Below are 25108 nucleotides of genomic sequence, written 5' to 3'. Positions count from 1 at the left end.
AGTTGCCAAAATATTAACTCTTTTTAACAGCCCGTGTGCTCTTGGCAGCGTCTCTGTTTCTTGACTGCAAATGGGCCTTTATTAATCACACGGATATGTCATAGCTGAGACACTTCACTGTTACTATGGATCAATAACACCTAACAGTACATGATGGATTTTCAAAACAAAGAACGAGCAAAAAAAAAAAACCCTCTCCCCTCCCCCCCCCCCCCCCCGTACTCTATTAAACCACTTTTATTCATTCAGAGAGAAAGACTAAAATGCCCATTATGTGAAAAATAGCATTTAACCAAGCAAACAATAAATGGTGTTTCTCTGCTAGAGTACAGTTAATGGGGGTATGGGTGTGGTAAGATTTCCACATTAAACCTGAATATGGTAAGCCCTGGCAGGAAAAGAATGATGCATACAGGAAGGAGTAAGAGTTGTGCCCCATCTTACCCAAATCCTGTATTTTTCTTGGAGAGGATGAAGAAATAAAAATTGAAAGAATAAATGGTCATTTTCATTTATGTGTTTTATAAAGAAATACATTGGAAGTTTGAGTGGTTCCAATGCATTTAACATATGAGCAATGTCACAGGAAGGTAGGAGTAGGAATCTACTGAGGTTTACTTATTAAAAAAAGACCAGAATTCTGAAAAGCTTAATTTAGAATTAGGACTTCTTTTTTTTTATTCCATTTAGAAATCTTAACATTTCAACAAAATAAAAAGCGCTCTGTTTCACTTTGTGGATCTAAAAACTGTTCTCATCTCAACTTGCTTGGATGTTCCAAGAGTTTACCCCTACTGCTCCCTCAACCTGAGGCATATTAGACCAGACATGTTGCATCACACTGCCCACAGTGCAGCAGTACTCTCAGTACTTGTCATATAAAGGAAAAAAAACAAATCCAGAAAAGAGAGAAGGAATTTTAACTGTGTGTGGATGGCCTGCAGGGATGGAGGGCTTTAGCAAGAAAGACCAAAGGGATACTAGAACAAAGCACCCAAAACAAAAAGCTTTCCTCAGCATCTCTACTGCTTTGCTTTTCAATAAATCCTGTGGTGACAAAGGCTTCTAAAAACAGCCAAAAATGGGTGGCAAAAGATGAAATCGCCTTGCTTTTAACAATGCAGCTTTCACACATGAAGCTGCCCAGGTGCATTGAGTAGATGCACTCAGCTGCAGGTAGGGGGATGAAAGCCCAAACCTCCCATACCATAGCAAAGGCTCTCTAAGGAGAGCCATCTGTAACGTGTACCCATTTAATTGCATTTCTGTTATCAGTGTACACAAATAGCTGCAGTGGTCTGGATCCTTCCAGTCCAAGATCCTGCTGTAAGCCAGATGCAGCACATGCAGGCACAGAAAAGTGCAACAATGCCATCTGTCCTCTCTTTGCTTCAGTAGCTAGCTGCTTAGGGGCTTCCTGAATTGGAAGTTACATTAGAACCACCGCATTCTGTAATTCCTGATAAGCCTGACTCCATGGGTTAGACAATTATTATGTTTTTAAATTAATCTCTATCCAACTCTGAGTCACAGTGATGTATTTTCCAACTGTAAAAAAAAAAAAAAAGAGTTAAAATTGAGCAAAAACTCCTCAAACAAAGTATCAGGAAAGCCTGAGGTAAAATAGGCTTAGAAAAATTCAGTATGGATGTGCTCATAAAGTAAGCGTGTAAAGATGCATCTATCTGTATTACATCCTACAGTCTTTAATCAAAATTCCCAGCAAAGTGGGTAGCGAAGGCAAGTCATTGACAAAGTTCACAGTGAGATTTGTGGGATAAGAAGCAAAGTTCCATCAAAAATGAGCAACAGTTAGCAAGATGGAATAGGAAAAACAGATCAGTTCTCACTACAGAAATCTCAAACTACCGTCAAGTCGGGGCAGCTTGAAGAACCACAAAGCCACTGCTCAGGATTCTGCTGAAAAGGGGCCTAAGCAGTTGTTATTTATGCTCTTACAACACAAATATGAACTTCGTTGCAAAGGGAAAATAATTAACAGAGAAAGGACAGCTGCACATACTATTGGAGAAGTATTACAAACACCTGTGTTCCACAGACTTCATGGAACAAGTTAAAATATGCAGAAGGACACAACAGATTTTCCTTAATGACCTAGAAATACTGGTATTTAGCTATACATGTAATTCATCCACTTGGACAAGGTCCAGAGACATCCAGTCTACAGAGATACACCATCAAGATAGCAAAGTCACCCATTAAGAAAACACACAGAAGTCCCAAGTGTGGAACCCCAGGGCAGGATCCCAGCCCACAGACAAGTCCCTTTCCACAGCAAGACCTGTGTTCCTACAGCCTCACACGGTCCTTCAAATATGACCAGTGCTTGCTACCACAAACACAGCACAGTACAAACATAACACAAAAAACTAAGTTGTGTGGGGAAAGGGAACAAATGCAGTGGTGTACAAAACATCAATAGCTTCATTTTTCTACCAGGACAAGCTGATGAAAACCACAGAAGCAGCTAAATCACAATCTGTCTGGACAAGATTCATCTGCAACACAGCAGGTTTACACAAACAAAAGCCTTTCTGCTTCAAGGGTAAATCCTCTAGAGAAAACTTCCTGCAGTACCAGAGACAGAATCCCAGAGAATTCAAATCATTTTACTTTCAATCACAGTACCCACATAAAGCAGAGTATTTCACACTGTACCTGCTCCAAAGGCAAAGAAGAAGCTCTTATCCGTGTTCTCCCGTAGAAGTGTCATCACTCTCTTGCCCATTCTCTCATTTCTCTTGTAGATGAGCTCCTGCCTGAAGTAGCTGTCTATCTCTTGGGCTGTTACTTGCTCATGAGGAGGGAGTGTTGTGTTGATGAAGTTTGGGACCTGCAATGGAGAAACTGAGGTTCAGCTGGAGGCACCAGGCTTTAATAGGCTCATAGAAAGGACAGGTGTAAATCGTTTAGTAATCTCAGGAACACTGGAGGTTGTAATCTAAGCCTTACTTAAACCACCTGTACATCACTGTAAAAACTCACTAGGGTATGTCAGCTTGTTCTATAATCTTTAGTTCTATAAAAAATAAAAACCTGGCCAATGTGTGTGGAATTTTTTTTTTTAGTATAAACTGGTCCCTGTTTGTATCTGGGAAGGGTACAGCAAAGTACAACTTTTACTAAATGGACCATTTTGATTTTTCTGTTCCTTCAGCAACCTGAGCTTTAAGGTGCCACACCTGGGTGACTTACAAAAACCTTTTCTCTACATGTCCAGCCTTGTTTATCAGCTAATTCATGCCAGAACAAGTCCTGCAATACATTCCCAACCGAAGTGGTCAGGACTTGGAGTAAGGACTGCAAGATTTAGCTTGTATATAATACTTCTTAATAATCCAAACAGTTAAAAAATTAAGAAATATCAGCAAATCCCAATCCAGGGAGATGTAAACAGGATAAAACTCCTTACCTTTCTCTCAGTTTTAGATCTCACTAAAGAAGATCATGAACTGCACCACATAAAATCCCTGAAATTTTCCTGATACTTTGAGGGAAAAGAAGGGAATTCCACATTAGCTGCTTCTTCAATCCCTCTTTTTGGAAGGAGTGATGTTCACACGCAAAGAAGAATGTTGAAAACACAAAGGATATTTAGATTTGTTGTAGTAAGTGGAGCAAGCCCAGGAAAGGACCAAGACCCAAGCTATAAAGGGCAGCCATGCCACAAGTATCTGATTACTAGGACAGGTAAGTTGTTTTGCTACAGGAGCCTGCAGGATGTGCAGCATGCTACAGTGGGCAGTGTTTGATGACTGCTTGCAGGACCCCTCACCTTCAGTGATTTCCTCTCCCTCACCACTGGAAAGCTGCTTAAGCTGCAAAAGCCAAATTCAGATTTCCCCGTCCCCAGGTAAAAGTAAAGCTGCCAGGATTTCCAGCATTAATCTGAGTCAGCGGTAATGGTATTGCATGCACAGCCCATAAGGGGAACATCCTTCAAGCAGAGTGCTGAAATATTTGATGCAGCGGCTCTGTTGCTTTAATTCTTCCTCTGGTTTTCCACTACACCAGATTCCTGAACTCATTTTCTTAAAACCTGCCTTTAGTCTTCTTTTTTCCAGCTCACCCCTTACCCTCCCACTTGGCCACACGATTTTACCACAACAATTTCTGCCTCTTCCCACATTCCTCACTCATATCGTGCCTCCAAAAGCTTTCAGCAAGTCTTAGGGAGAGAACTCATTTTCATCTTCCCAGTGGCTCTCCTTAAGGCTTTTCTGCTGCGGCGCCAGCTGTGTGGGGGTCACAGGGCAGCTGAGGTTTCTCACTGTGAGCTGTTCAGAAGGGCAGACCGAGGCCTTGCTATGGGTTTGCACCAAAGGCTGTACCCGCTGGGTGAGCCAGAAATGGGCACAGCATCTCCTGATTCAGAGAGTCTCATATGGGCAGAGATAATGACAGCACACTATAACTGCACCAGCCTGTGGGGCCACATGGATCAGGAGCACATCTGATTTTCCAAATACAATCTTTTTTTGCATGGAGTCCTCTGAGCAAGCAAATACTTTGTGCCTTGTTCTCATTTTAGCCCTCTGCCAACTCTCAGCAAATAATAACAGCCTCGTTAGGCCAGACCTACTGGACTCACCAGTTTCCTGTCACTACACAAGGAAGCTGCCTCGAGCTGCATTTGTCTCCCAGGAGCAGCCTGCTGGTGCTGGAGGAGTAAAACATTGCTGGCTGCAGTACCTAAGGATGCAGGAACCTCTATTCTTGGTGAAAGCACCGTACAACCTATGAGAGCGACCCGCTCCTGCATGAGGCAGGAGCAGCAGTGCTCATGGACAGAATGGCTTTGAGTAGCCCACTCCCACCAGGGGACAGCTCCACTGCTGGAGGTTGAGAGCCCAAGCACAGGGGTTTTGGTCAGACCTCGACCATAAAGGTCTTTGCCAAGAAGCCATGTGCCTTCCTTTAGGCTCACATAGTTCCACCACCTGCAGTCCTCCATCCACTCTCAATTCAGAGTTTGTTTCTCCTCTTTATCTAACCTAAAACAGAGTCCACAAAATGAAGCCATTTTCTCACCTTTTTTATTTCTTCCCCCCCCACCCCGCCTTCCTTTCCCTTCTGTGGGAAAGAGTTTGCTAAGGACAGAGAGATAAATTTCAGACCAAGGACTGGATTTCGTCATCGTTTCTCATACTTGTCCAAAGAAAAAGATGAAAGAAGGCATTCCCCCTATAGGCACATCACCAGCTACAGATCCCTTTGCACCTTCTGCATTCCTGTGTTTCTAATGACTGCTCAATCACTGGCAAAAAATACAGCGTGTGTATATGTTTGCATATGTGTGTGGCGGAGGCTGGAAGATAAATGATTGAAGTAAGTACAGCCGTACACAGTAGTGCAACCACACTCTGAGCTACGACACTGGCCCCATTAATCAGCACTGCTCCTCCCTGTATCGCTGCTCCTTTCCATGGTTGGTGACATACACCATGCGTGGCTTCAAGGAGGCAGCTGCTCCTGCTGATTTAAGAAACCCTTTGGATTCCTAACTACCAGGCAGGGATCAGGAAGTCAAGAAACAGTTGCACGCAATTAGGAAGCTGTTAAACACAGATGGAATCAAATGTTTTCTTTGGGGGGGGAGGAAGGGGGGAGAAGAAAAGCAGTTGTATTAAAAGGATGTGCTAAAGAATACACTGAAGGGATGTTTCTTCCTTATTCCATTTCATCAAATATTTTGTGTAAAAATAATTTTAAAGGTAGGTATCTGCCATTTCAAACTGAGTGATGGATGAACCGTGCTGTGCCAATGGACAGTGGACTGACCACTTCTGCCATAATAGCTGTACTGCTGTTAGTATTCAAAAGTATCACGGGATCCATGATGGGAGCATTGAAAATCCTAGCTTCCTATTCTGCTGTTCACTAGGAAAGCAGTAGTTGGGTCAGCACACAAGCACACATCACCTGGGCTATGCTCTCTTTCCATTGGTATACATTAAAAGAGATAAAAACAGGTTTTGTGTACAGTCTCTGCAAGCAATGCTGTGTTTTTGAGAAACCAATTAATATATTGTATATACATACATACATGTCCCACATATCTTCCTTGAAAAATCGATCATATACTTCATGCAGAGGTATTCAAAGGAAAGAATAATTTGTTTCACTGAATCAGCTAAAACTCTGCCTTTTTTCTATTCATATTCACCCAGACTGTGCTTACTACAGTTAGTATAGCTGGACTCCAAATCTGGTCATTAGGTGTCACCCTTGGTATCCTTAGGTACACTCTGCATTTCTTAGTCAAGTTTTTGAAGTAAAAGGATAGAACACAAGAACTAAACAAAATCAAGTCCCAGAAACACCTCCCCTTCTGTGTAATTTTACTTGAGTCAGTATCCCTGATGTGCGACTGTGGGTAAAGCTCTGCACATGCATCCAAACTCACAGTGCTGTGGGATGTGGGCCATAATTCTTCACCTTTGAAGTCAGTAGGAGCTTCAGGAAGAAGAAAGAGGAAGGGTCGTGGAGTGGTTATGACACTACCCTGAAAAAATTATTCTGTTCCCATGGGCGATACAAATCTTTTGCATGATCACAAGCTTGTCATTTGGGTTTAGACCTTCAAAGCAAACTCAGCACTTAACCTCCACTAAATATTTTCGAAGCATTTGGCATTATTCCTCCTGTCTCTCAAAAGCCCATCTGTAAAATGGGGACAGCAAGACCCTCTGACTTGAGAACAGATGTTACGTACAAGGCACTGGATGAATCTTGCAGATGGGACCCAAAGGAAGATCCAAAGTCATAGATGATGCTTAGCAGTAACCTCACTTTCCATTAATACTTTGAGGAAGGAGACTGGGATTCTGCTGCAGTCATCAGCATAAGAGCTAACAACACACTGCACCTTAGGAAAAATTGCATCAGCCATATCTCAAGATGTATATCATGCTGTCAGCTTTGTCTATAGAAACAGAGAGAAAGGAGAAAAAAAAAAAAGAGGAAAGGAAAATGTATTGGTGCAGAGTCTTTCCTCAGAGTTAGGGTGTACTGCCAAAGGTCAGCTGAAATTTCATAAACACTGGAGGACATTTAAATATATTTTCTTGTCTACTATTTTTTAAATTTTTGTACAAATTTTCAGGGCAAAGGCAAAATGCCAGAACTGTGAATATGAATCAAAAAATAATTTTTGGGACATTTTTCCCCTGCTTCGGACCCTATCAGCTACAGTGTAACTGCTCTAAATTCAGTCCAGTATCAAATCACAATCAGATGTGAAGGAACAGTGCCACTGTTCCTACCACTATATGATACGTTTCTGACTATCTTCCATTCCTCCAATAACCTTTTTTAGCCTCACTTCTTTCTTGTGATGCCACCCTGTTCCTGCAATGTGTTCAAATAATAGCATTGTATCAACAGAAAATCAGTATCACAGTATCAAAATAAACGGTTAACACTGTGTGGGCAAAGGTCTTCACCCTTAATTGAGAGGGAGATGGACAGGAGGAAGCTCATGCAGGGAAATGGGCAGCTAACTCCTACCATGGAAAATAGAGATTTCAGCAGCCCCATGTAGAGCAGAATGCTTTCAGGCATACAGAGATGACCCATCTCCATATCAACACATGTCCACGCAGCCCATCACACAGCACAGGGCTGCAGTCAGGCACCAGTAGTACCCCAGACATCAAAGACCACTGGCATTAAGTTTGATTTATCTGAGACACATCGTCTGTGAACATTTCCTCTCTTAAAACTTTTCCTGACATCTTCCACTGCCTTGGTCAATCTTCTGCTCCTGAAACCCCTCACTTCCTGTACCCAGGAAGCTGATAGCTTAGGGCTTTCCAACCTCATGTCAGGTACAATGTTCAAGCTCTAGAAAGCCAAACATACAATACTGTACCTAATCCTTGCAGGTAAATTGCTTAATAATAATTACATGTGTCCCTCCCTCTCCCCATATAAATAGAGGAAATCCAAGGAGACACGACTGAAATCATAAAGAGAGATTATGGGAAGGCAGAGAGCTGGCCATCTGCTTCTCAGGTTCCAGTCCAACACCTGAACACAAAACCCATCCACTCTTCCCTGACAGTACACAACTTCCATGCTAGTAATCCTTATCTCCAGTTGTTACATCAACTACAATATTTTTTTACATGATATTTATTACATATTATCTCATTAGCTGCCTAGTTTATGAGCTTTATGTGGGCAGAGGCCAGAAGACAAATAAGGGACTGACTGCACTTTAGAGGATTTCCCCTGTACCACACAGGCCAGGAACTTTTATATGGTCTAGAGAGCAGTACTCAAGATAAGCATCTCAAGAGCTGACAGCACTGCTTACATGGGCTTCTAGAGAGCCAAAGTAGCATCCTGAAACCTGCTGGCTCCTCTGAGAGACAGAACAGCCCTAAATTCATGCCAGCGCTTCTCGGGTCAGAGGCTGACATCTGAGCTCCAGTTATCACACGTTTATGAAGGGAGGATACCTGCCTGTTAAGCAGCCTTGACAGGGCATTGTGGTTTTTATTGCAGTGCTGCAAAATATACTACTCCGGACTCGGAAGGCACCTGTTCCCCTCTGATTTATGAACCCTTCCGGCATCTGGGGGAGCAATATCCACTTACTGCAGCCTCTGACACGAAGAATTCAAATACTTCAGAGGGCTGCAAGGATAAGTACCTCCATGAGGAGGATGTGGCTGCTGGAGTGACAACTGCTGCTGCTGGCTGAGGTGGTTTCCTGCAGCACCTCTGAGTTTCCATCTCAATGGAGACCTTCACAGCCAAGGAAAGGAGTGGGTGTCTGGTCAGTGTGATGTAGCCCAAAGATGGCAACTGCCCAGAAAATGTGCTTTGAGTTTATTTTGCAGAGCAGAAGCCAGGGGGGAGCTCTGCAAAACCACGCATGTTGCTATTAGCCCACTCTCCAATTCCTGCTGCTTTTAGGTGACAATTTTTTTTTATTAAGCATCAAAATTTGAAGTCATGTATTAGAAACACTTAAGATTTTCATGGTCATCTACTCATGATGAGTGTTAAGAACACATTATGTGCACTTCCAGCACGTTTTGGAGGATAAGGCTAGCATAGGTATGTCATTTTGTGGATGTTGTGCTGCTAAAATGTTTCGCTTTTTTTTTGGAACCATACTCTGACACCAAACTAGCCACCGCATTCCCAATCTGTGCTTGTCCCATTTTCTTCTCGTCTGCTTTGCAGTTGTCAAGTGATGACTCTCTGCAGCTAGAGAGAGGCTTGGAAGCTGTGAGGTCAGGTCAAAGAGCAACCACACTTCTCCTGCTCACACCTTCCCACCCTCCCGCTGTCTCTGCTCCAGGAACCCTGCAGGAACTACTCTGAGGTTTGGGCTACCTCAGCATTTCCACTACAGGAATGGATTTTCCATCGCACCCCTTGGCTTAGAGAGAGCCTGCAGTGTCCCAGACCTCTGAAAGAAGGAAACAGCGCTGACAAAGTGTGAGAAGAAGGGGATACAACCTCTCCCTCTGCAGAAAATGTGGTCTTCCAGCTGAACGGAGAGAGGCTTTAGAAACTAATTATTTTCTGGCTCAGATTCATTACTACTTGGACACATTTGTGCACTTTTCATCAGCATTTTTGCTCAGTCCTCCCTGAGCCTCACTCTTGCAGGGCTGCATTGCACCAGTGGCCTGGCTGCTGCAGCTGCATTGCAGTTCATGCTGGCAAGTGCTGGCCTACATGATTACAAGCTATGCTGGGTAGCTCGTACGATGGAAAGGTAATTTGAGTGTAAAAATGAAGACCTTGGAGCTTCAAATCAGCTAGCTCAGCTCCACAAGCCACTGGAGCATCTAAATCTATGAACAGAGGAAAATTACAAATAGAGAAAGTCTGAGAGGGAGAAAATAGTCTGAAGTATAGTGAATTCTCTAAAGATAGCATATGATATTCCCTCCACCCCCCCCCCCCCCCAAAAAAAAAAGAAGAAAAAATATCTATATCTATATCTATCTATCTATCTACAGATATATATATAACATATATCTGTAGGTGAAACAAATACTTCAGGAGCCATGGCTGACCTGACTGTAGGCTTATAGGGTCAGCTGCCGCTCCTGAAGCCCTGGACACCCACATGCCTGCAGCCATCAGCCCCAAATCCTGCTGCACTGGCTGTTCTCCCAGGTGGCACCTGGCCCAAGGGCAGTCACATGCCTTACTTGGCCTCACGTGCTCCTCCTGGGCATATGGGTGGAAGGAAAGAACGTCAAAGAAAAATAAATAAAAAGAGAGAAAGAAAAAAGAGAGAGAGAAAAAGGAGGAAAAAAAAGAAAAAAAAGAAAAAATGAAGAAGGGGAAAATGGAAAAAAGAAGAAGAAAATAAAGGGAGAACAGTCACAGGGATGGCTTGTGCCACCAACAGCTTGGGGGGGAGGGGAGGATGATACTTCTATCCTTGTTAAAAATAAGCCCTGAGAAGTCATGATCTCCCTGTATGTTTTCTATTTGTTTTCCCAAACCAGCTCAATAGTTGCTTTCCAAGCACTTGAGAAAAACAAATAAATAAAAAAAACTAAAAGCGTACCACCAGCCCCTCCCCCGAGGTTTCCTTCCCCACCCCTACCCTGTCTCTGCTCCCCATGGTAGCGATGCCAAAATTTGCAGCTGGCCTCTCTATCGGAATGAATGTTTTGATTAAAGAAGCCTTAGCAAAACACAGTCAGAACAATGATCCCGGCCTCCCCCTTCTGCAAGCTTCACCCAGCTATGCACTGTATATTTAGGACCAGATTACAGGGACCTGTTCATTGATTGAATGAGGATGACAAGCCTGCAGTGTATGCAAATACAGGTTTTGGTTTCAGTGGGGAGTGTAAATTTTAACTACATATTGATAACTCCTGCCCCATTTCAAAGCTCAATTTAACATTGGGATTCCTTTTTGAGGCCAGCTTTCATGAGCTTGTACACATATGGAAAAGTTCAAGTGCTTCTATTTCCCTTCCAAATGCTTTGCTTCCTTTGACAAAGAATTTTTTCTGCTCTGACACTAAAACCATCACCTATTATATTGCCATGATACCCAAGCAAAGATACTGATCAAAAGGCAAAGCAGGGCAATAAAGTAAAAAAAAAAAAAAAAAAAAAAGGACCAGAGGGTTTGCTTGGGGGATTGGTTTTTCAAAGCATTATAACTTTTTTTCCAAAGGTATTTTTCATTTTGTTTTCTGTTGCACAGTGGGAGAATAGCTGTGAGTATAAACTCAGCTCTGGGTGTCCCAATGATCAGGGCTCTTCCATGAGCTTCTCATCAGCCCTGTTCAGCCAGGTGACAGTGAAAGCTCACATGAAATTTACCACCTGCTTTTAGGTCTGAAGTCACCATCAGCAGAGCAAAAACAGAAAATTCTGGAGAACCTGATCTACTGTATCCCACACTCATTCATGTGCATTAACAGTATCAGAACAAGAAATGCTATGTTAAGGAGTACCTCAAACCATCAGCTTTTAAGATATCAATGAATACCAGTGCTGTCAAGTCAACCAGGACAACCAAATTGCTGACCTCTTTTTTTCCCTCCTCATCATAATGAAGAGACAAACATATCCACTAGATAAAACATAAAGCTTTTTCTATACTCAACTAGCAAGATATTGTTAAAAAAAACAAGTATTTCCCATTTCTCTTGAACAACTCTTTCCAAGAAACACTTCATAAAACAGCACTTTGAAAAGAAGAGATAGTAAGTGCTTTATAGCAAACATGCAGCAGTGCACAGAAAGCAGCATGCTACTACCTTGAACTCCAAATGTTTTTCCCAACCACTTTTTCCATTCTCTTTTATAGTTTATTCCCTTACTAATAAACACAGTTAGTCAACAACCCTCAAATATTTTTCACATAAATCAGTTCTTTTCTGTAAGTGAATACATTTCTTTTCCAAGTCTTTGAAAGAAAAAGCCTTTGCCTTTAAATGTCTTTTTCCAGTCCTTCCCCTACTTTCCCTCCCTCTCCCATCATCTTCTCCATAGAAACTGGAAAGTGGAAAGAAGGAACTTCCAAGTTAAGACAACTCTAAAAGCAGGCACATAATGAAAATTTACAAGCAAGAACCTATTTTCAAAACCTGCAGCAGGAAAATTATCTGGAAGCATTCCAGATTACTCACGAAGAAATCATCTCTGCAGAGATTTCCCCAGCACTGTCATCAGCAAGTAGACTTTCTCAATCTGGGTCTGTAACCAATTTTGTAAAACACATAAGCCAAAATATAATATTGCTCCAATCTGGAATCCTATTCCAACATAATATGAAAATTAGACTCTGAAAACGTTGGCTGCCCTTATAGGTTTGTTGTTTCTTTTTTCTTTTTTTAACTTCCAAATGCTCACAGAGCTGTGAATCAGGTGCAAGTGTGACCCTCCCACAGCTGATTAGGAGCTCTTCTGAACTCTGGGAAAGCAACATCTCTCCAGAAGAAGCCAGGAGGTGGGAGGCATCTTCTGCTTGCTGCAGGGGTACAAACAGCTCTGAACATGCCCTCAGACACCAGGGGAATGTCAGGCCTGCCATGCATTTTAGTAGTAACATACATGCATGGAAGTGCTACCGACCACTTGTTTGGACCCTGAAACACTCGAGAGCAGCTCACTCTGTGCCCGGGACAGCCTTGCACATGCCTTGCTGGAAAACCTGTAATCACTTTCCCTGGAAAAACGAGAGGCTGTGCCACTTCATCTGCAGTTCGTTACAGCTGCAAATGATAAGATGCTTCTAAAGTGTTGTGTTACAATAGCTGTGCCTTCAGATTAAGGATTTATCTTCCTTTGCCGTAGATAAAACTCCATTCCTTGAACAAATTAGGTCTGCTCATCATTCAACGCTCCACCTAATGGTTTCAGTGGTATGTTTCTGCATTTATTGAAGCCAGGGCATTCCACAGATAGTTCTCACTGATTTCAGAAGTGAGCCAGATATCCAGTCATATTTTATCCAAAATAGAATGGGGCAAATTAACGATATTATCAGAATTATCAGAGCTCTTAAATCTTAAATGACAGGTTTAAATGCAGGATGCTGACATTTTTAAGGGGGTATAAAACACAGCTTATTTATAAACAGCAAATATGTTGTGAAGTGATGAACTAAACCTCTTCTTCTTTAATGTAGAGAAGCTGATTATTGACATGCTGATAGCATGGATCTCCAATGCTCTGTTATCAGGATCACCCCACTTATTTCAAAAGGCAAAATTCAATTCAGAGAAAAATTCAAATCCAGAAAATGAATCTATGGGTCAAAATTATGGCTGAGAACAGCAGAGGAAAAACAAAAGCTGGAGACTACAGGTAGATTTTCTGAGTAGGATTGAAGGAAAAAAGAAAAACAAATGAAAAACATAATAGACATCTACATATCGGCTCGAAGGAATACAAAGAAACACAGACCCAGTGAATTCCATGCTAGCAAAGGTGAATCTGCTGCACAGAATTGTCCTTAAAAATTCAAACATCTCAAAACCGATCACAGGAAATAAGGGTGAAAGATAACCCCAAACCCAGAACTCTAGATGTACCAGTTCAACATATTTAGACTTCAGCATCAGATGTAGAGAACAAAATACATAAGAAATTGTTCCATACCATACTTCTCACTCACCAAGGCTCCAGGTTATTAGGGACTTCTTAAACTATCATAGGTAAGAAAAAATGTTCTCTGGAGGTAGACCATTTTCTAATTTTGCACTAACAGATTTTTTTTTTTTTGCATTTGAACACATCTGGACCTACTGACCTTAATTCATTCATAAGAACATCAGACAACATAGAAGTTAAAGCTGCTAATCTAATCCAATGCCTCTGCACATGCAGAGTACGTTTTTCAAAAGCAGAGAAAGAAACTATAATTTCTGTGGTGGAAAAAGTTTGAAGAAAAAACAACATAAACCTACCCTATCCTTAATTTAAAGAGTATTTTATTTTCAGCATCATGTTGACTTTCTGCCCAGAAACTCCAGCCTAAGTCTCTCAATTGAACAAGTCACAAGAGAATCATGCATTTGCAGAAAGCTGTACAAGCAGGAGAGATGCTTTGTATGCCACTATGGGACACAGTCTAACTGAATAAACTCAGCCTCTTAAAATTTTATTAAGTTTGAATAAGGGTTTATATGTTCAGAAAAATAGTGCTTGGAAACAAAATATATAAAAAAAAAAGAAAAAAGAAAAAAAGAAAGAGAAAGGAATGAGGAATGTTATATAACCAAAGGAAAGCAGAGGTGTTTCCTGCTTTCGCTGTTCTTAAGTAAAATGTAAAAAGAATAAAAAATAAAAAGAAACTCAACACTGAAACTGAGAAGGAATTGCTTTGTGCCTGAGTGTCATTGGTGTTGATTGCTCCTGGACAGGAGCTGTCCTCTGAGCTGGTGCCTAAGCCCCTGATACAGTCAGTGAAATGCCCCTCTCCCATACTTTTCCTCCTTGCACTGTCCCTTCTGCACCCTGTACAGGCACAGAGTGACCTAACCTCCCAATGCCACAGAAGTTGTTGATATGAATGCTGGAAAACACAGTTCTTCCAAATACTCTCTCAGCGATGCTGAAGAGGCTTGAGAAAGTCCATAACATGGAAAGTCAACAGCATTAGCATTTTTATTTCTGTTCCTTCATTCTGCTCCGTGATGAGTTCTGATGCAAAGACACCTCAGCTTCTTGCAGGCAGCTACTGAAGATGCTCCATCTCCCAAGATTCATATAGAGGAATTTAGGAAGTTCCTACACTTTCAAAATTTCAGAATTTTCCATCTGCTTTTCCAGCATATTCCAGTTACTTAAACCAACATCTCTCAAATGAGGCAACTAATGGACAAGCTGCCCTTTATTCTGCAGCTTTGCGAAATTCAAAGTTTTCCTGCACTTACAGGATCATTTTTTATCACCTGGTGAGGACTGTAATACACTCAGAGTCAGTGAAAAATCTCTGTGCTTAGATTTAGTTGTTCATGAGAAAGACCCCATGGGGGATGCTTCATGTTTAATATTTATGCCAGACTAATCAAATTTGATCATCAAATAGACTCCTCATGGGACATCATCCTTACAAAAAACACACAGAATAAACTCTGGAAGTACCACTGGCAAATGTTAACCTGAATAGAGAGTTTATCTTGGGCTTCTATTTTCTATTCCATACTGCTCGCAATTAAAAATAAATGATACAAAGCTGGTTTATAAAAACACTACCAAACAAAAAACCTCTTTACCTGAATTAAGAGCAACAGCCCATAAGAGGAATATACTCCACAACATTTAGAGTTCTGAAGGGACTAGTATACATATAGGGATTTTAATTTTCCATGTCCTCGAACTGTTATAATCTCTATCAACTGTGTGCACTCTGAGCCCATGACTAATGCTATTGCTTGAACTCTCATTGGTTGTTGGCTTCTTTCTTCTTTAACACTGTTTTTAAACTCACATTGATTCAAGAACTTGCAAGAACAGAAAAGCTTTTACAGCATCTCAAGTTGAAAACACAGGTCTGTTATAAGACATTGTGTCAACAAATCACAGATGTCTGCAACTCAATGCAATCAGTGTGAATGGCAATAACTTGCCTCAGGGACACAGGCACAGAAGAAAGCTGGCAAAATTACATTGTTTGATAGTCACTAAAAGATGACACCAGACATTCATATGTCAGGACTGCCTTCATGATTTTATGACTAGCATTTGTTTATTTGCATCCATGACAAATATTTCATCTTACCTCTGGATAATTACTCTGTAAGGTCATTTTGTGTTTATCTTTTATAGCTTGCCTGCAAGTTGTCTTCCCTAGGATCCTCTGAAGTCTTGAGCTCTCTACCTTTTTCAACTCACACATCATATCTTTAGAGTCATTCTTAACAGAGTTGGTTTCTCCCTTTGCTTTTCAGCACAAGACTGCCCAGAAAGAACAGCTCTGGCAGCTCTGTTGCTATGCAAACATCTGTCTTAGCACTGCTCCATCAACAACGCCTTTTATGTCCCGCTAAGATGTGCTAGAACAATGTTTCACTCTCTAGGACTACAAGAGTGAAAAGATCTGATCCCATTTGTTACCATCAATCACCCTCTACAATTTGAAAAACACAGTCAGACAGGGAAAAAGAGGAGATAGAACCATTTATCTAGAATTTAAGAACCTCCAACTGTCCAAGCTGATGTAGAGGTTAGTTCCTGTGACAGATTGCTTGGAAAAGCTACAGTGGAAGTATTTTAAGTTTCTGCCTAGAACTTCTAAAAGACCTCTACAAAAACATCCATGTTGTGGAGAGTGGCTGCCTTGCAGACTGGGGTCATCCCTCCTTTTTCAGCTCTTTATCTGAAAAACTAGTGATCCATTGAGCACTGAGCAACTCAGGGTCGAACAATGGAAGATCTCTCCTCACCTGATCTCAGTTCTCTCTTCAAGTCACATGGTTAATCCTGATTTCTGCCATGAAGTTTGCCATGAACTATCAGACTAGTCTGGAAAGCAGATTTCTGCTCCATTGAGTCTTTAATAGCATTGGATAACTAAGATAAACAGAGACGGAAGGGCTGCCTGAGACACATACAAAATTATTGAATTATGACATATTTGAGAAGTTATTTACTTTACAGAGTATTTACACAAGGTTCACTTCCTCTTCAAACATAAGCTCAAATATTACAAAGATTTTTTTCCCCTTAATGAGGAGACCATATTCAACAGTCCCACAAATGTCCATAATTAACTTTTTTTAAGGCACATTCCTATGAAAGTTTTTTATGCAGTCACTTTCCCAAAGCTGAAGCAATACCTAGGAAATCCCAGTCTCTCACTATGCAAATGAGGCACACATGGAGAAGAAAACATGGGACATCAAAAGGAACAGGAGAAAAAGGAGATGGGATAGAAAGTGATGACCGTGAGACTAGAGTTTTACCTTCTACTGTGCTATAGGCACCTGACAGGCCTTATGCCAAGCTCTTAACCTCTCTGTGCCTCCATTCATCAGCTGAATTACACCCTTCTTTGTCATATGAGACCTTCAGGATGTAGTGCTGAGGGAAAATATGTGATTACCTGGTAGAAACAGATGCCAAGCATTTTAATGAATACATGTCACTATACCCAATGTAATTTTAGAAATTTTAGTTGAGGAACTTTGGTAAGAGAACACTTCCTGTCTTTGTAAGAGAAAATACCATAACAATTTGTTCTCAGTTAGCTGCCTCATACTCAACACTTCTGCTTACCTGAGAAGTGTCATGATTGAATATAACAGCATTCAGATCTCCACAATTATAATGTTTGATGAGATCTTCAGTGGTATACGGGGCCTGCAAACTGCCTGCTCGGAGACTTTCATGCTGGAGCAGAGTTTGGTTAAGCGCAAACAGCACCTGTAGAAATGCAAACAAGAAAAACAGAAGAGGAGTTAATAATATTAAGTATCAAAGAAGCAAAGTGTAAAAGGCCAAATGCCTTAAAAAACTCATATGGACCTGAAATCTACTGACCCATCCTGGCCCACAGAATAAAGGGTTGATCGTTAGATGTTTCCAACTGGAAGGTAATTCTAACCTTCTCAAGTAGAAGTCCTTATTACATGACCCTCACTGTTCCTAATCAAAACTAACTTCACAACACTGCTCCTGCAGAGGTAACAGTCTGAGGGCTTTCAGGCTGTCTGTATGGACAGCTTGGCTGCATGAGAGGCATCGGAATTAAAATTAGGAAGTTTCTATTTCCTTTGACAATTTCCTGCAAGCTATCTTAAATCCAAAGCCCAAACAAAATTGGAAGATTTTCAATAAACATCATAATCTTCCAAACTTATGAAGTTCTTGTTGTATTAGGGGGATATTTGGCATGCTTTAAAACAAAAAACTTTAGGTTATTCATTATCAGTTTCCCTCCCTTAGTCTTCCCTCTTCATCTACCCAAAATGAATAGAGATACTGAATTGTGACACTGTTACGGGACACAGTACTCTATATGTGCCCCCCCCCCCCCATGGCAGAATAAAGGAGGAGGATAACCTCCCTCGACCTGTTGGCCTCATTCTTTCTAATGCACCTCAGGATACCACTGGCCTTGTAGGTCACTTCTGGCTTATGGTCAACCTGTTGTCCACAAGGACATGCTTGAACAGAGAAAACAGAATCATTCTTTACATCTGTGTACCCCCAAAATGTCCCTGATGATGACAAAAGCTTTTCACATTTATAACAACAGTGCCCTCTCCATCCCATAGAATAGCCATCATCTCAAACCCTGGGTGAGCAACACGTGCTGAGCTTCAGCTGGCCCAGCCACGGCTGCAGTCTGCAATACACATTCTTACTCATGTGCTTAGCTTTAAGTAATTGAACTGACTTTAAGCACTAAACCCCAAAGGAGTTTAAAATTAATGATGTACCAATGTCTTTGCAACTTGGAATTCAACATTTGTTTACAAACAAGGTTTCCACTGAAGTTGATCTGAAGGAAGGGAAACTGTCAACTGGATTTACTGCTGCAAAACCTCAGGTATATAGCAAATAAGATCTGAGAAAAAAAATTTAAAGGAGTAAGAAAATGAAAGTATCTCCAGGGCATTAACAGCCTCTTAATACAAAGCTGTTAGATGTTCACTAACATACACACATTCTGGTTGAGGGAAAGAAAATGATATTTTCAATTTATTTTTAAAAAATACAAGGATGGTCTTTCAAATGAACCTGCTACACCTCCACCCTGCAACTGGATGTCACTTAAGATCCAAGCCTAAGAGATTTCCTTGTTCAGATCTAAGGGTCTCTTCAGGCTTTTCTACAAAGAGATCTATCTTTCCCAGGACCACAGTGTAAAGCTAAGCATCTTGCTAACTTAGTTTTCCTCTAATTTAAAAAATCTGCAAAAAATACAGTTTAAAAATTTCTAACCTTTGAAGGATCCGAGCGTTCTCTTTTTTTTCCCTAAGGGCTACAGCTCAAAGAGGAAATGGCTCATCCCGGGATTTCCTGGGGATTCTAAACATTTTGACTAATAAAAATAAGAGCTTAGAAAAACTTTGACAGGAAAACTGAGAGCAGAGGTTTTCCCCAAATGCTTTTAGTAAAATCCTTCTCATTTTGGATTTTTTAAACAATGGGTGTTGCTGGAATTTTATATACAAAAATGTGCATACACACAAACATACACATGCAAACTGCCAGACAAACCTTGAGGATAAGAGAGCGTTTTACAGTAAAACATTAAGGAGGTGACAAACAAATCTTTACTTTACCCTAAATGACTTTTTTGGGGGAGGATTTCTTCAGCTTCCTGAGGAAACCATACTCTATACTTCCTCCTAATAAACTTGGAACCTATTAGCTGATTTCAGTCATATTCGCAGAAGCTTAGAGGTCTTCAAGAATATTGCCTTCATGCTTCTTGCAAATAAGCATTTGGCTGTTGGAAAGGCCACACTGTGAGCTCACTTGTTTTAAAACACCAAAGACATCACACGGGAGAGAAGGAATTTATCAGAACTTGCAGCAGTGGACGGACCCTGGTGCATGGGCACCAGATTTATTACTGTCAGTGCTTGTCTCACGATGGTTGTATTCCTACTCTCTTCCTCTGTGCTGTAAGGGGATCTAGAAATGCTGCCAGCTGAGCTCTGGTACCCAGCTGAGCCCATAAGGGAAACCAATTGCTGCCTCCAAGCTACTGCCCAAAAAAGCAACTCCAAAGATTTTACTCTGGGCTGAGAGTTAAAATTAGAAACCCAAGTATTTGCATATGCTAAAGCAAAACTTCAGTTGCTAGAGATTTCTAGAGAGCTTAACCAAGCCACAGTCATCATGCTTTTGGGTTGAGAGGCTCAAAACACATGTAAAGAGAGGCAAGGACTTGCAGCCACCGCCTGCTTGCTGGATTTGTAGGCCATTTCCTCTAAAGTCACGTTAAAGCCATCTTAAAAGCTGCATTTATTTTTCCTTACTGTTCAGATAATGCCACAAAAACAATGCTGTTTCCTTTCCTCCTCCCTATCTTAATATCAGTGACCCCATGACCTCCAGCCCAAACCTCTATGAGCGAAAACTCCCAGAGGTGCCCAAGATTACTGCACAACTGAGGACTTCAAAATAAATACACTGGAAATGACTGCCCATGCACAATCCCACCTAATAAATACACTAGACAGTATTTGTTCTGGGAAGTGATGGGAATTTATGAGCTTGGTGCTGGGAAAGAGCATTTTATTCAAGCAATTTACGATCCTGACATGTGTGTGCTCTGAAGGCCAGTTTTGCATGATTGTCTGTGGCCCAAATTTGCAAATAACTGAACATGGACAACAGAAGAGGGTCTTCACCCTGCCAGGAAGAAGCCTTTCTACCCACGTGGTGTCATTCTCCTCTGCAAATCAGCAAACCAACACAGACTTCATGCACATTTGGAGACACTAGCTCAGCCCTTATGGTAAACCTTAGGTAAGATTTTACTGAGATGTGGCTTGCAGGCAAGTAAATCCAGACCACAGAAACAGAGCTAAGAAAGCATTGCCACCTTTCCAGACAGAGAGGAGGAGTAGATGTGTACCTGCCTTAGGAACACTTGAGACATTCCATCACAGATCCTGCTCTTCACTGCATTTGGTTTTGGGAGCAAAGCAAGATAAAAATTCTTCTTATTCCAAGGTACTCTCTCAAACCATCGCAATGTATGGATTCTTTCCTGTGACCATCACTGAACATCAGCTTGAGGACGCAAGCACAGCTGTGTCAACTCAGCTCTACATTTTTAATACTCTTGGATATGAGTGAGTTGACTTCAACTGATTTATCTTGTTACAGATTTCCAAGTAAAATGCTCACATGCTTTGTCAGAAATCCATTTTGTATATTAAAATCATGTAGTTACCCCAGTTCTGATGACAGCTCAGCTCTGTGCCTATAACCACATCTAGGAGACACCACGATGGATTTTCAACCAAATGGAAAGGTCCCAGGGACACCTCTTCAGTTTTCTGACTACAGTCCCATAATGGAAAAGCAGCCTCATGTGGGCATCTAGGAAACCATTGTAAAGTATGACAAAGAAGTACTGTCACCAGAGAAAATACCTGAATAGTCCCAAACATTCTTAGGAACTATTTTGCTAATAAAACAAATTCAGGAATTACAATGTAAGGAACAAAGTTTGAGTTAGATTGAAAATAAAGGGATCAGTATTTTTCTGGCATGTTTGCTATTGATTTGATTTGAGAAGCAAAGGAAACTGCAAAAACTCTCATACCAAACTTTGCTGTGCAGAAAAAATTGTCATGATGGAGAAATCACTTGCCATTCCTAAACTTACTAAGGCTGAGCCATAAGCACAGCATTCACATGACTCCAGTAGCTGGAGTCACAGGATGTCCCCTGCACAGAACCATGATTAATAACAACACCGCAAAAACAAGTCCTTGACTTTCATAGTGTGATGTCATCTCTTGGGCAGGGAACTATTGTTTTCTTTTGCTCTCTCTTTTGGACAACTGCCAACACAATGCAAATTCTAAATAAGCATTACTGGAAGCATTTGGGGGAGTATATCCCACCAGTGCTCATATTGCAACTCAAGAAAAGAAGTGCCCGCTCTCCTGCTCAGCTCAAAACAAACTGCAACGTAAGTACTGAGGTGTACTGTTCTTTGGGGATTCTTGTTCTGTTGATATCATTCTCTGTACTCAAACAGAAAACCAAATATATTGTTTCAGGTCAAAATAATGGCCTGAAGGAAGAAAAAAAAAGAGAGAAAGAGAGAAAGAGAGAGAGAGAGAGAAAGAGAGAGAGAGAGAGAAAGAGAGAGAGAGAAAGAGAAAGAGAGAAAGAAAAAGAAAGAAAAAAAGAGAAGAGAAGAGAAGAGAAGAGAAGAGAAGAGAAGAGAAGAGAAGAGAAGAGAAGAGAAGAGAAGAGAAGAGAAGAGAAGAGAAGAGAAGAGAAGAGAAGAGAAGAGAAGAGAAGAGAAGAGAAGAGAAAAAAGAAAAGAAAAGAAAAGAAAAGAAAAGAAAAGAAAAGAAAAGAAAAGAAAAGAAAAGAAAAGAAAAGAAAAGAAAAGAAAAGAAAAGAAAAGAAAAGAAAAGAAAAGAAAAGAAAAGAAAAGAAAAGAAAAGAAAAGAAAAGAAAAGAAAAGAAAAGAAAAGAAAAGAAAAGAAAAAGAAAGAAAAGAAAAGAAAAGAAAAGAAAAGAAAAGAAAAGAAAAGAAAAGAAAAGAAAAGAAAAGAAAAGAAAAGAAAAGAAAAGAAAAGAAAAGAAAAGAAAAGAAAAGAAAAGAAAAGAAAAGAAAAGAAAAGAAAAGAAAAGAAAAAGAAAGAAAATCTGAATCACCCAAGTCCCCGATTTTCCAGATTAATGAAAGGCAATAAAAGTGTTTGCCCAAATCTGTTCAGTTCCACTAGTTTCCAGAAGACGGGTTTCCCCTTTCCTTGAATCTTTTGCACTGTTGCTAGGAATTAGTGAGCTGTGAAGCTCACCTAATGAGGTTAGCATCAGGAAATAGCTCTGAAAAAACAGGCCCCAGAGGAACTATAAAGGACACCCTCAGTGTCCAAGAGAAATTGTGGATGCATCAGCACATTGTGCTGCCGGGGCCACTGGAGGAACGCACCTTACTTTGCTGTTGTTGTTCCTATAAAGGGACAGCTAGGGAAAGTGAAACTATTAACTCATCCACTGGAATCTGTGCTCAGAAAACCATGCCCCCTGTTAAAGCTCCTCATAAAAGCCTTTCAGCTAGTTGTTTCCATATGTTCCCCAAACCCGCAGTTATTGCTTCTGAAAGGCAGGAGTAGTTAAGAGTCTGTGGCTTGGCACTGACCAGGGAGACCCAAGGACTTTGTTTTTTCTCTCCCTTTCAAACTACCAATTAACCAGTTTAATAAAACAGTTTGAATCTGACCAAGGTGTTTCGTGAAACCCCTAACCACGACAAATCCTACCGGTGACATGCAGGCTTGGCCTGGTGCAGAGCATTTGTATTTGTACATGCAGCCCCGACACTGACCACAGAACCATAGAATGGTTGGCTTGGAAGGGACCTTGAAGGCCGTCCAGTCCCAACCCCTGCCATGGGCTGGATGCCCCACACCAGATCAGGCTGCCCAAGGCCTCATCCAGTCTGACCTCGAGCTCCTCCAGGGATGGGGTGTCCACAGCTTCTCTGGACAGCCTTTCATTTAAGGCTAAGATAGCTTTTTTGGTACTGGGAATACCACAAGCAGATAAGGGCTCCAGCCCCATACACCCAGAGGTCTTGATGAAGTATTTAAGCTGACTTCCGGGAGCTCAGCACTAGCTTCAACCCCCTGACTTCTCTCTTCATACAAACCACCCATGACAAATATAACAAGTGCTGATGTTTTTTGGTATTTTCTTGGCGTTTCATTGAATCAAGGCATAAAAACAAACAAACAAAACCACCAAAACAAATCAAAACAATACCAAGACAGAAAGCACTGCAATGTGCATGAGTCCTCCATTCCTTCAATGCTATGACTTCAACACACTGTTGCCATAACACAGGGAGGATTCATCTAGTTGGAAGCAGCTCTCTTACATTCCCTATGCTGACCACATCATACTACTGCAAAGGTTTCTGGCTTCAGCGGGACTCTTAGACACATGTCTTCAGTTGTACAAGGCCATAAAATCAACGAAGAAAGACAGCGGAATAAAACTCTAACCTAACTCCTGTCTAGATAAAAGTTTAGAAATACTATTTAATCCATGTTACATATACTGTAAATGCCACACCTTAACTAGGCCAAAACATCCCAAAACAAGGTCTTAAATATGTCAGAAGCAGTCAGAAGGATAAGACCGGAAACCTTTCCTTCTAAATATACCAAACTGAGTTATTTTCTAAAGGTAAGAGTTCATTTAGAAGAAAGGAAAGGAAAAATGCTTTTATATGAAATTTGCCTTCTTTCTCACTTTGTGGACCAACACACCACAGCAGAAGAATGTACTCTGAATGTGCTCACCACAACACACGATACTGGCACCTTCTCTTTTGCCATTAACTCAGCTTGACTCCAAGCTAGTAATGGTGTAGGTGCAAAATGAATGTCATCAGTGTAAATGTGATTCTGTCAGTATTCAGAGATGGCTCACTCTGATGCCCTCTGCACTGCACCAGAACACTGTTTTGAGCTATTAAGAATACACCTATTATTCTGTTATATCTAAATGCCACTGTGCTTTGAGTGTAATATATACATAAGGTAGAAAATATAAACATTTATGTACATAGGGTAACATGGAGGCTTCATCATGGCGTACCTCAGGGTCCAGAATAACTCGTTCATTTACTCAATCAGCTCTAGGAGAGAGTAACTGGGTAGCACTACACTCTGTGTTGTCCATCACCTAATTTAAGCTTCAGCAAATAAATTAAGAAATCATTCATGTAAAAGCACTCAACACCTCCAAAAGTGTCTTATAACAAATACTTTGGAAAAGAATGTAAGAAATGAGGTGAGCAGAGCATGAGTCTTCTTCAGACAGCAACTTCCCTCCCACTCCCCTGCTCTTCTTTTAGTCATGCTGAAGTCACTGTCATGATCCTTTGCACTGTGTTATCAGTTGCCCAGCTGAGTCTGCTACTTTGCTCAGCACTCCTAAAACTGATGCCTGGCAGGACGCCCAGGACCCCAAGGGCATTGCTCACGATTATTTTCCTCCACTTTAAATGGGCACATTATCTCCACTTTCAGCATCATCACTTTCAAAAGAGGCAAATGAAATCTTTCCCAAGAACCTGAAACCACATTTGTGCTCCTGAGTCACCAATAAGATTGTTAGCGGGCACTTGTGTGGTTTCAATTTTGCTTTTTTGTCTGGACTGTAACAGAAGGAATGTGGAAACAAGCACCCTGCGGGGCAGCTCGTGCCCTGGTGACAAGGGGCTGCAGCAAAGGGGCACCCTCATGGAAACGGGTAAAGCTTTGGGAAGCTCCTCCTTGTTACAGGCAACCAGCCTGAGACTTTTTTTATAAAAGTTTGGTTTAATGATACGTTTTGTATCCACCCATTGAAAATCCAGCCCGTCCTGGGTATATTTAATTTGGGGTTTTATTCATATTACTGCTTAATTTTCAAC

The 25108-nt window shown here is 41.1% G+C and overlaps 1 protein-coding gene across 1 annotated transcript in view; it reads right to left on the bottom strand.

The window, feature by feature from the left end:
- Positions 1–25108, bottom strand: part of TRABD2B (TraB domain containing 2B) — a 256399-nt gene that overhangs the window by 99949 nt on the left and 131342 nt on the right. Inside the window, exons 3-4 of the mRNA XM_065739292.1 lie at positions 17248–17394; positions 2680–2854 (exon numbers count right to left, since the gene is read on the bottom strand). Of these exons, the coding sequence (XP_065595364.1) occupies positions 2680–2854; positions 17248–17394 (322 nt within the window). The remainder of the gene's footprint in view (positions 1–2679; positions 2855–17247; positions 17395–25108) is intronic.

This window comes from Cyrtonyx montezumae, unplaced genomic scaffold (assembly GCF_038088225.1).
Source record: "Cyrtonyx montezumae isolate F1298 unplaced genomic scaffold, pur_monq_1.0 scaffold_1, whole genome shotgun sequence".
Taxonomy (NCBI): Eukaryota; Metazoa; Chordata; class Aves; order Galliformes; family Odontophoridae; genus Cyrtonyx; species Cyrtonyx montezumae.
Note: the sequence above shows the minus strand (reverse complement) of the source record. Positions and strands in the feature narration are given on the sequence as shown.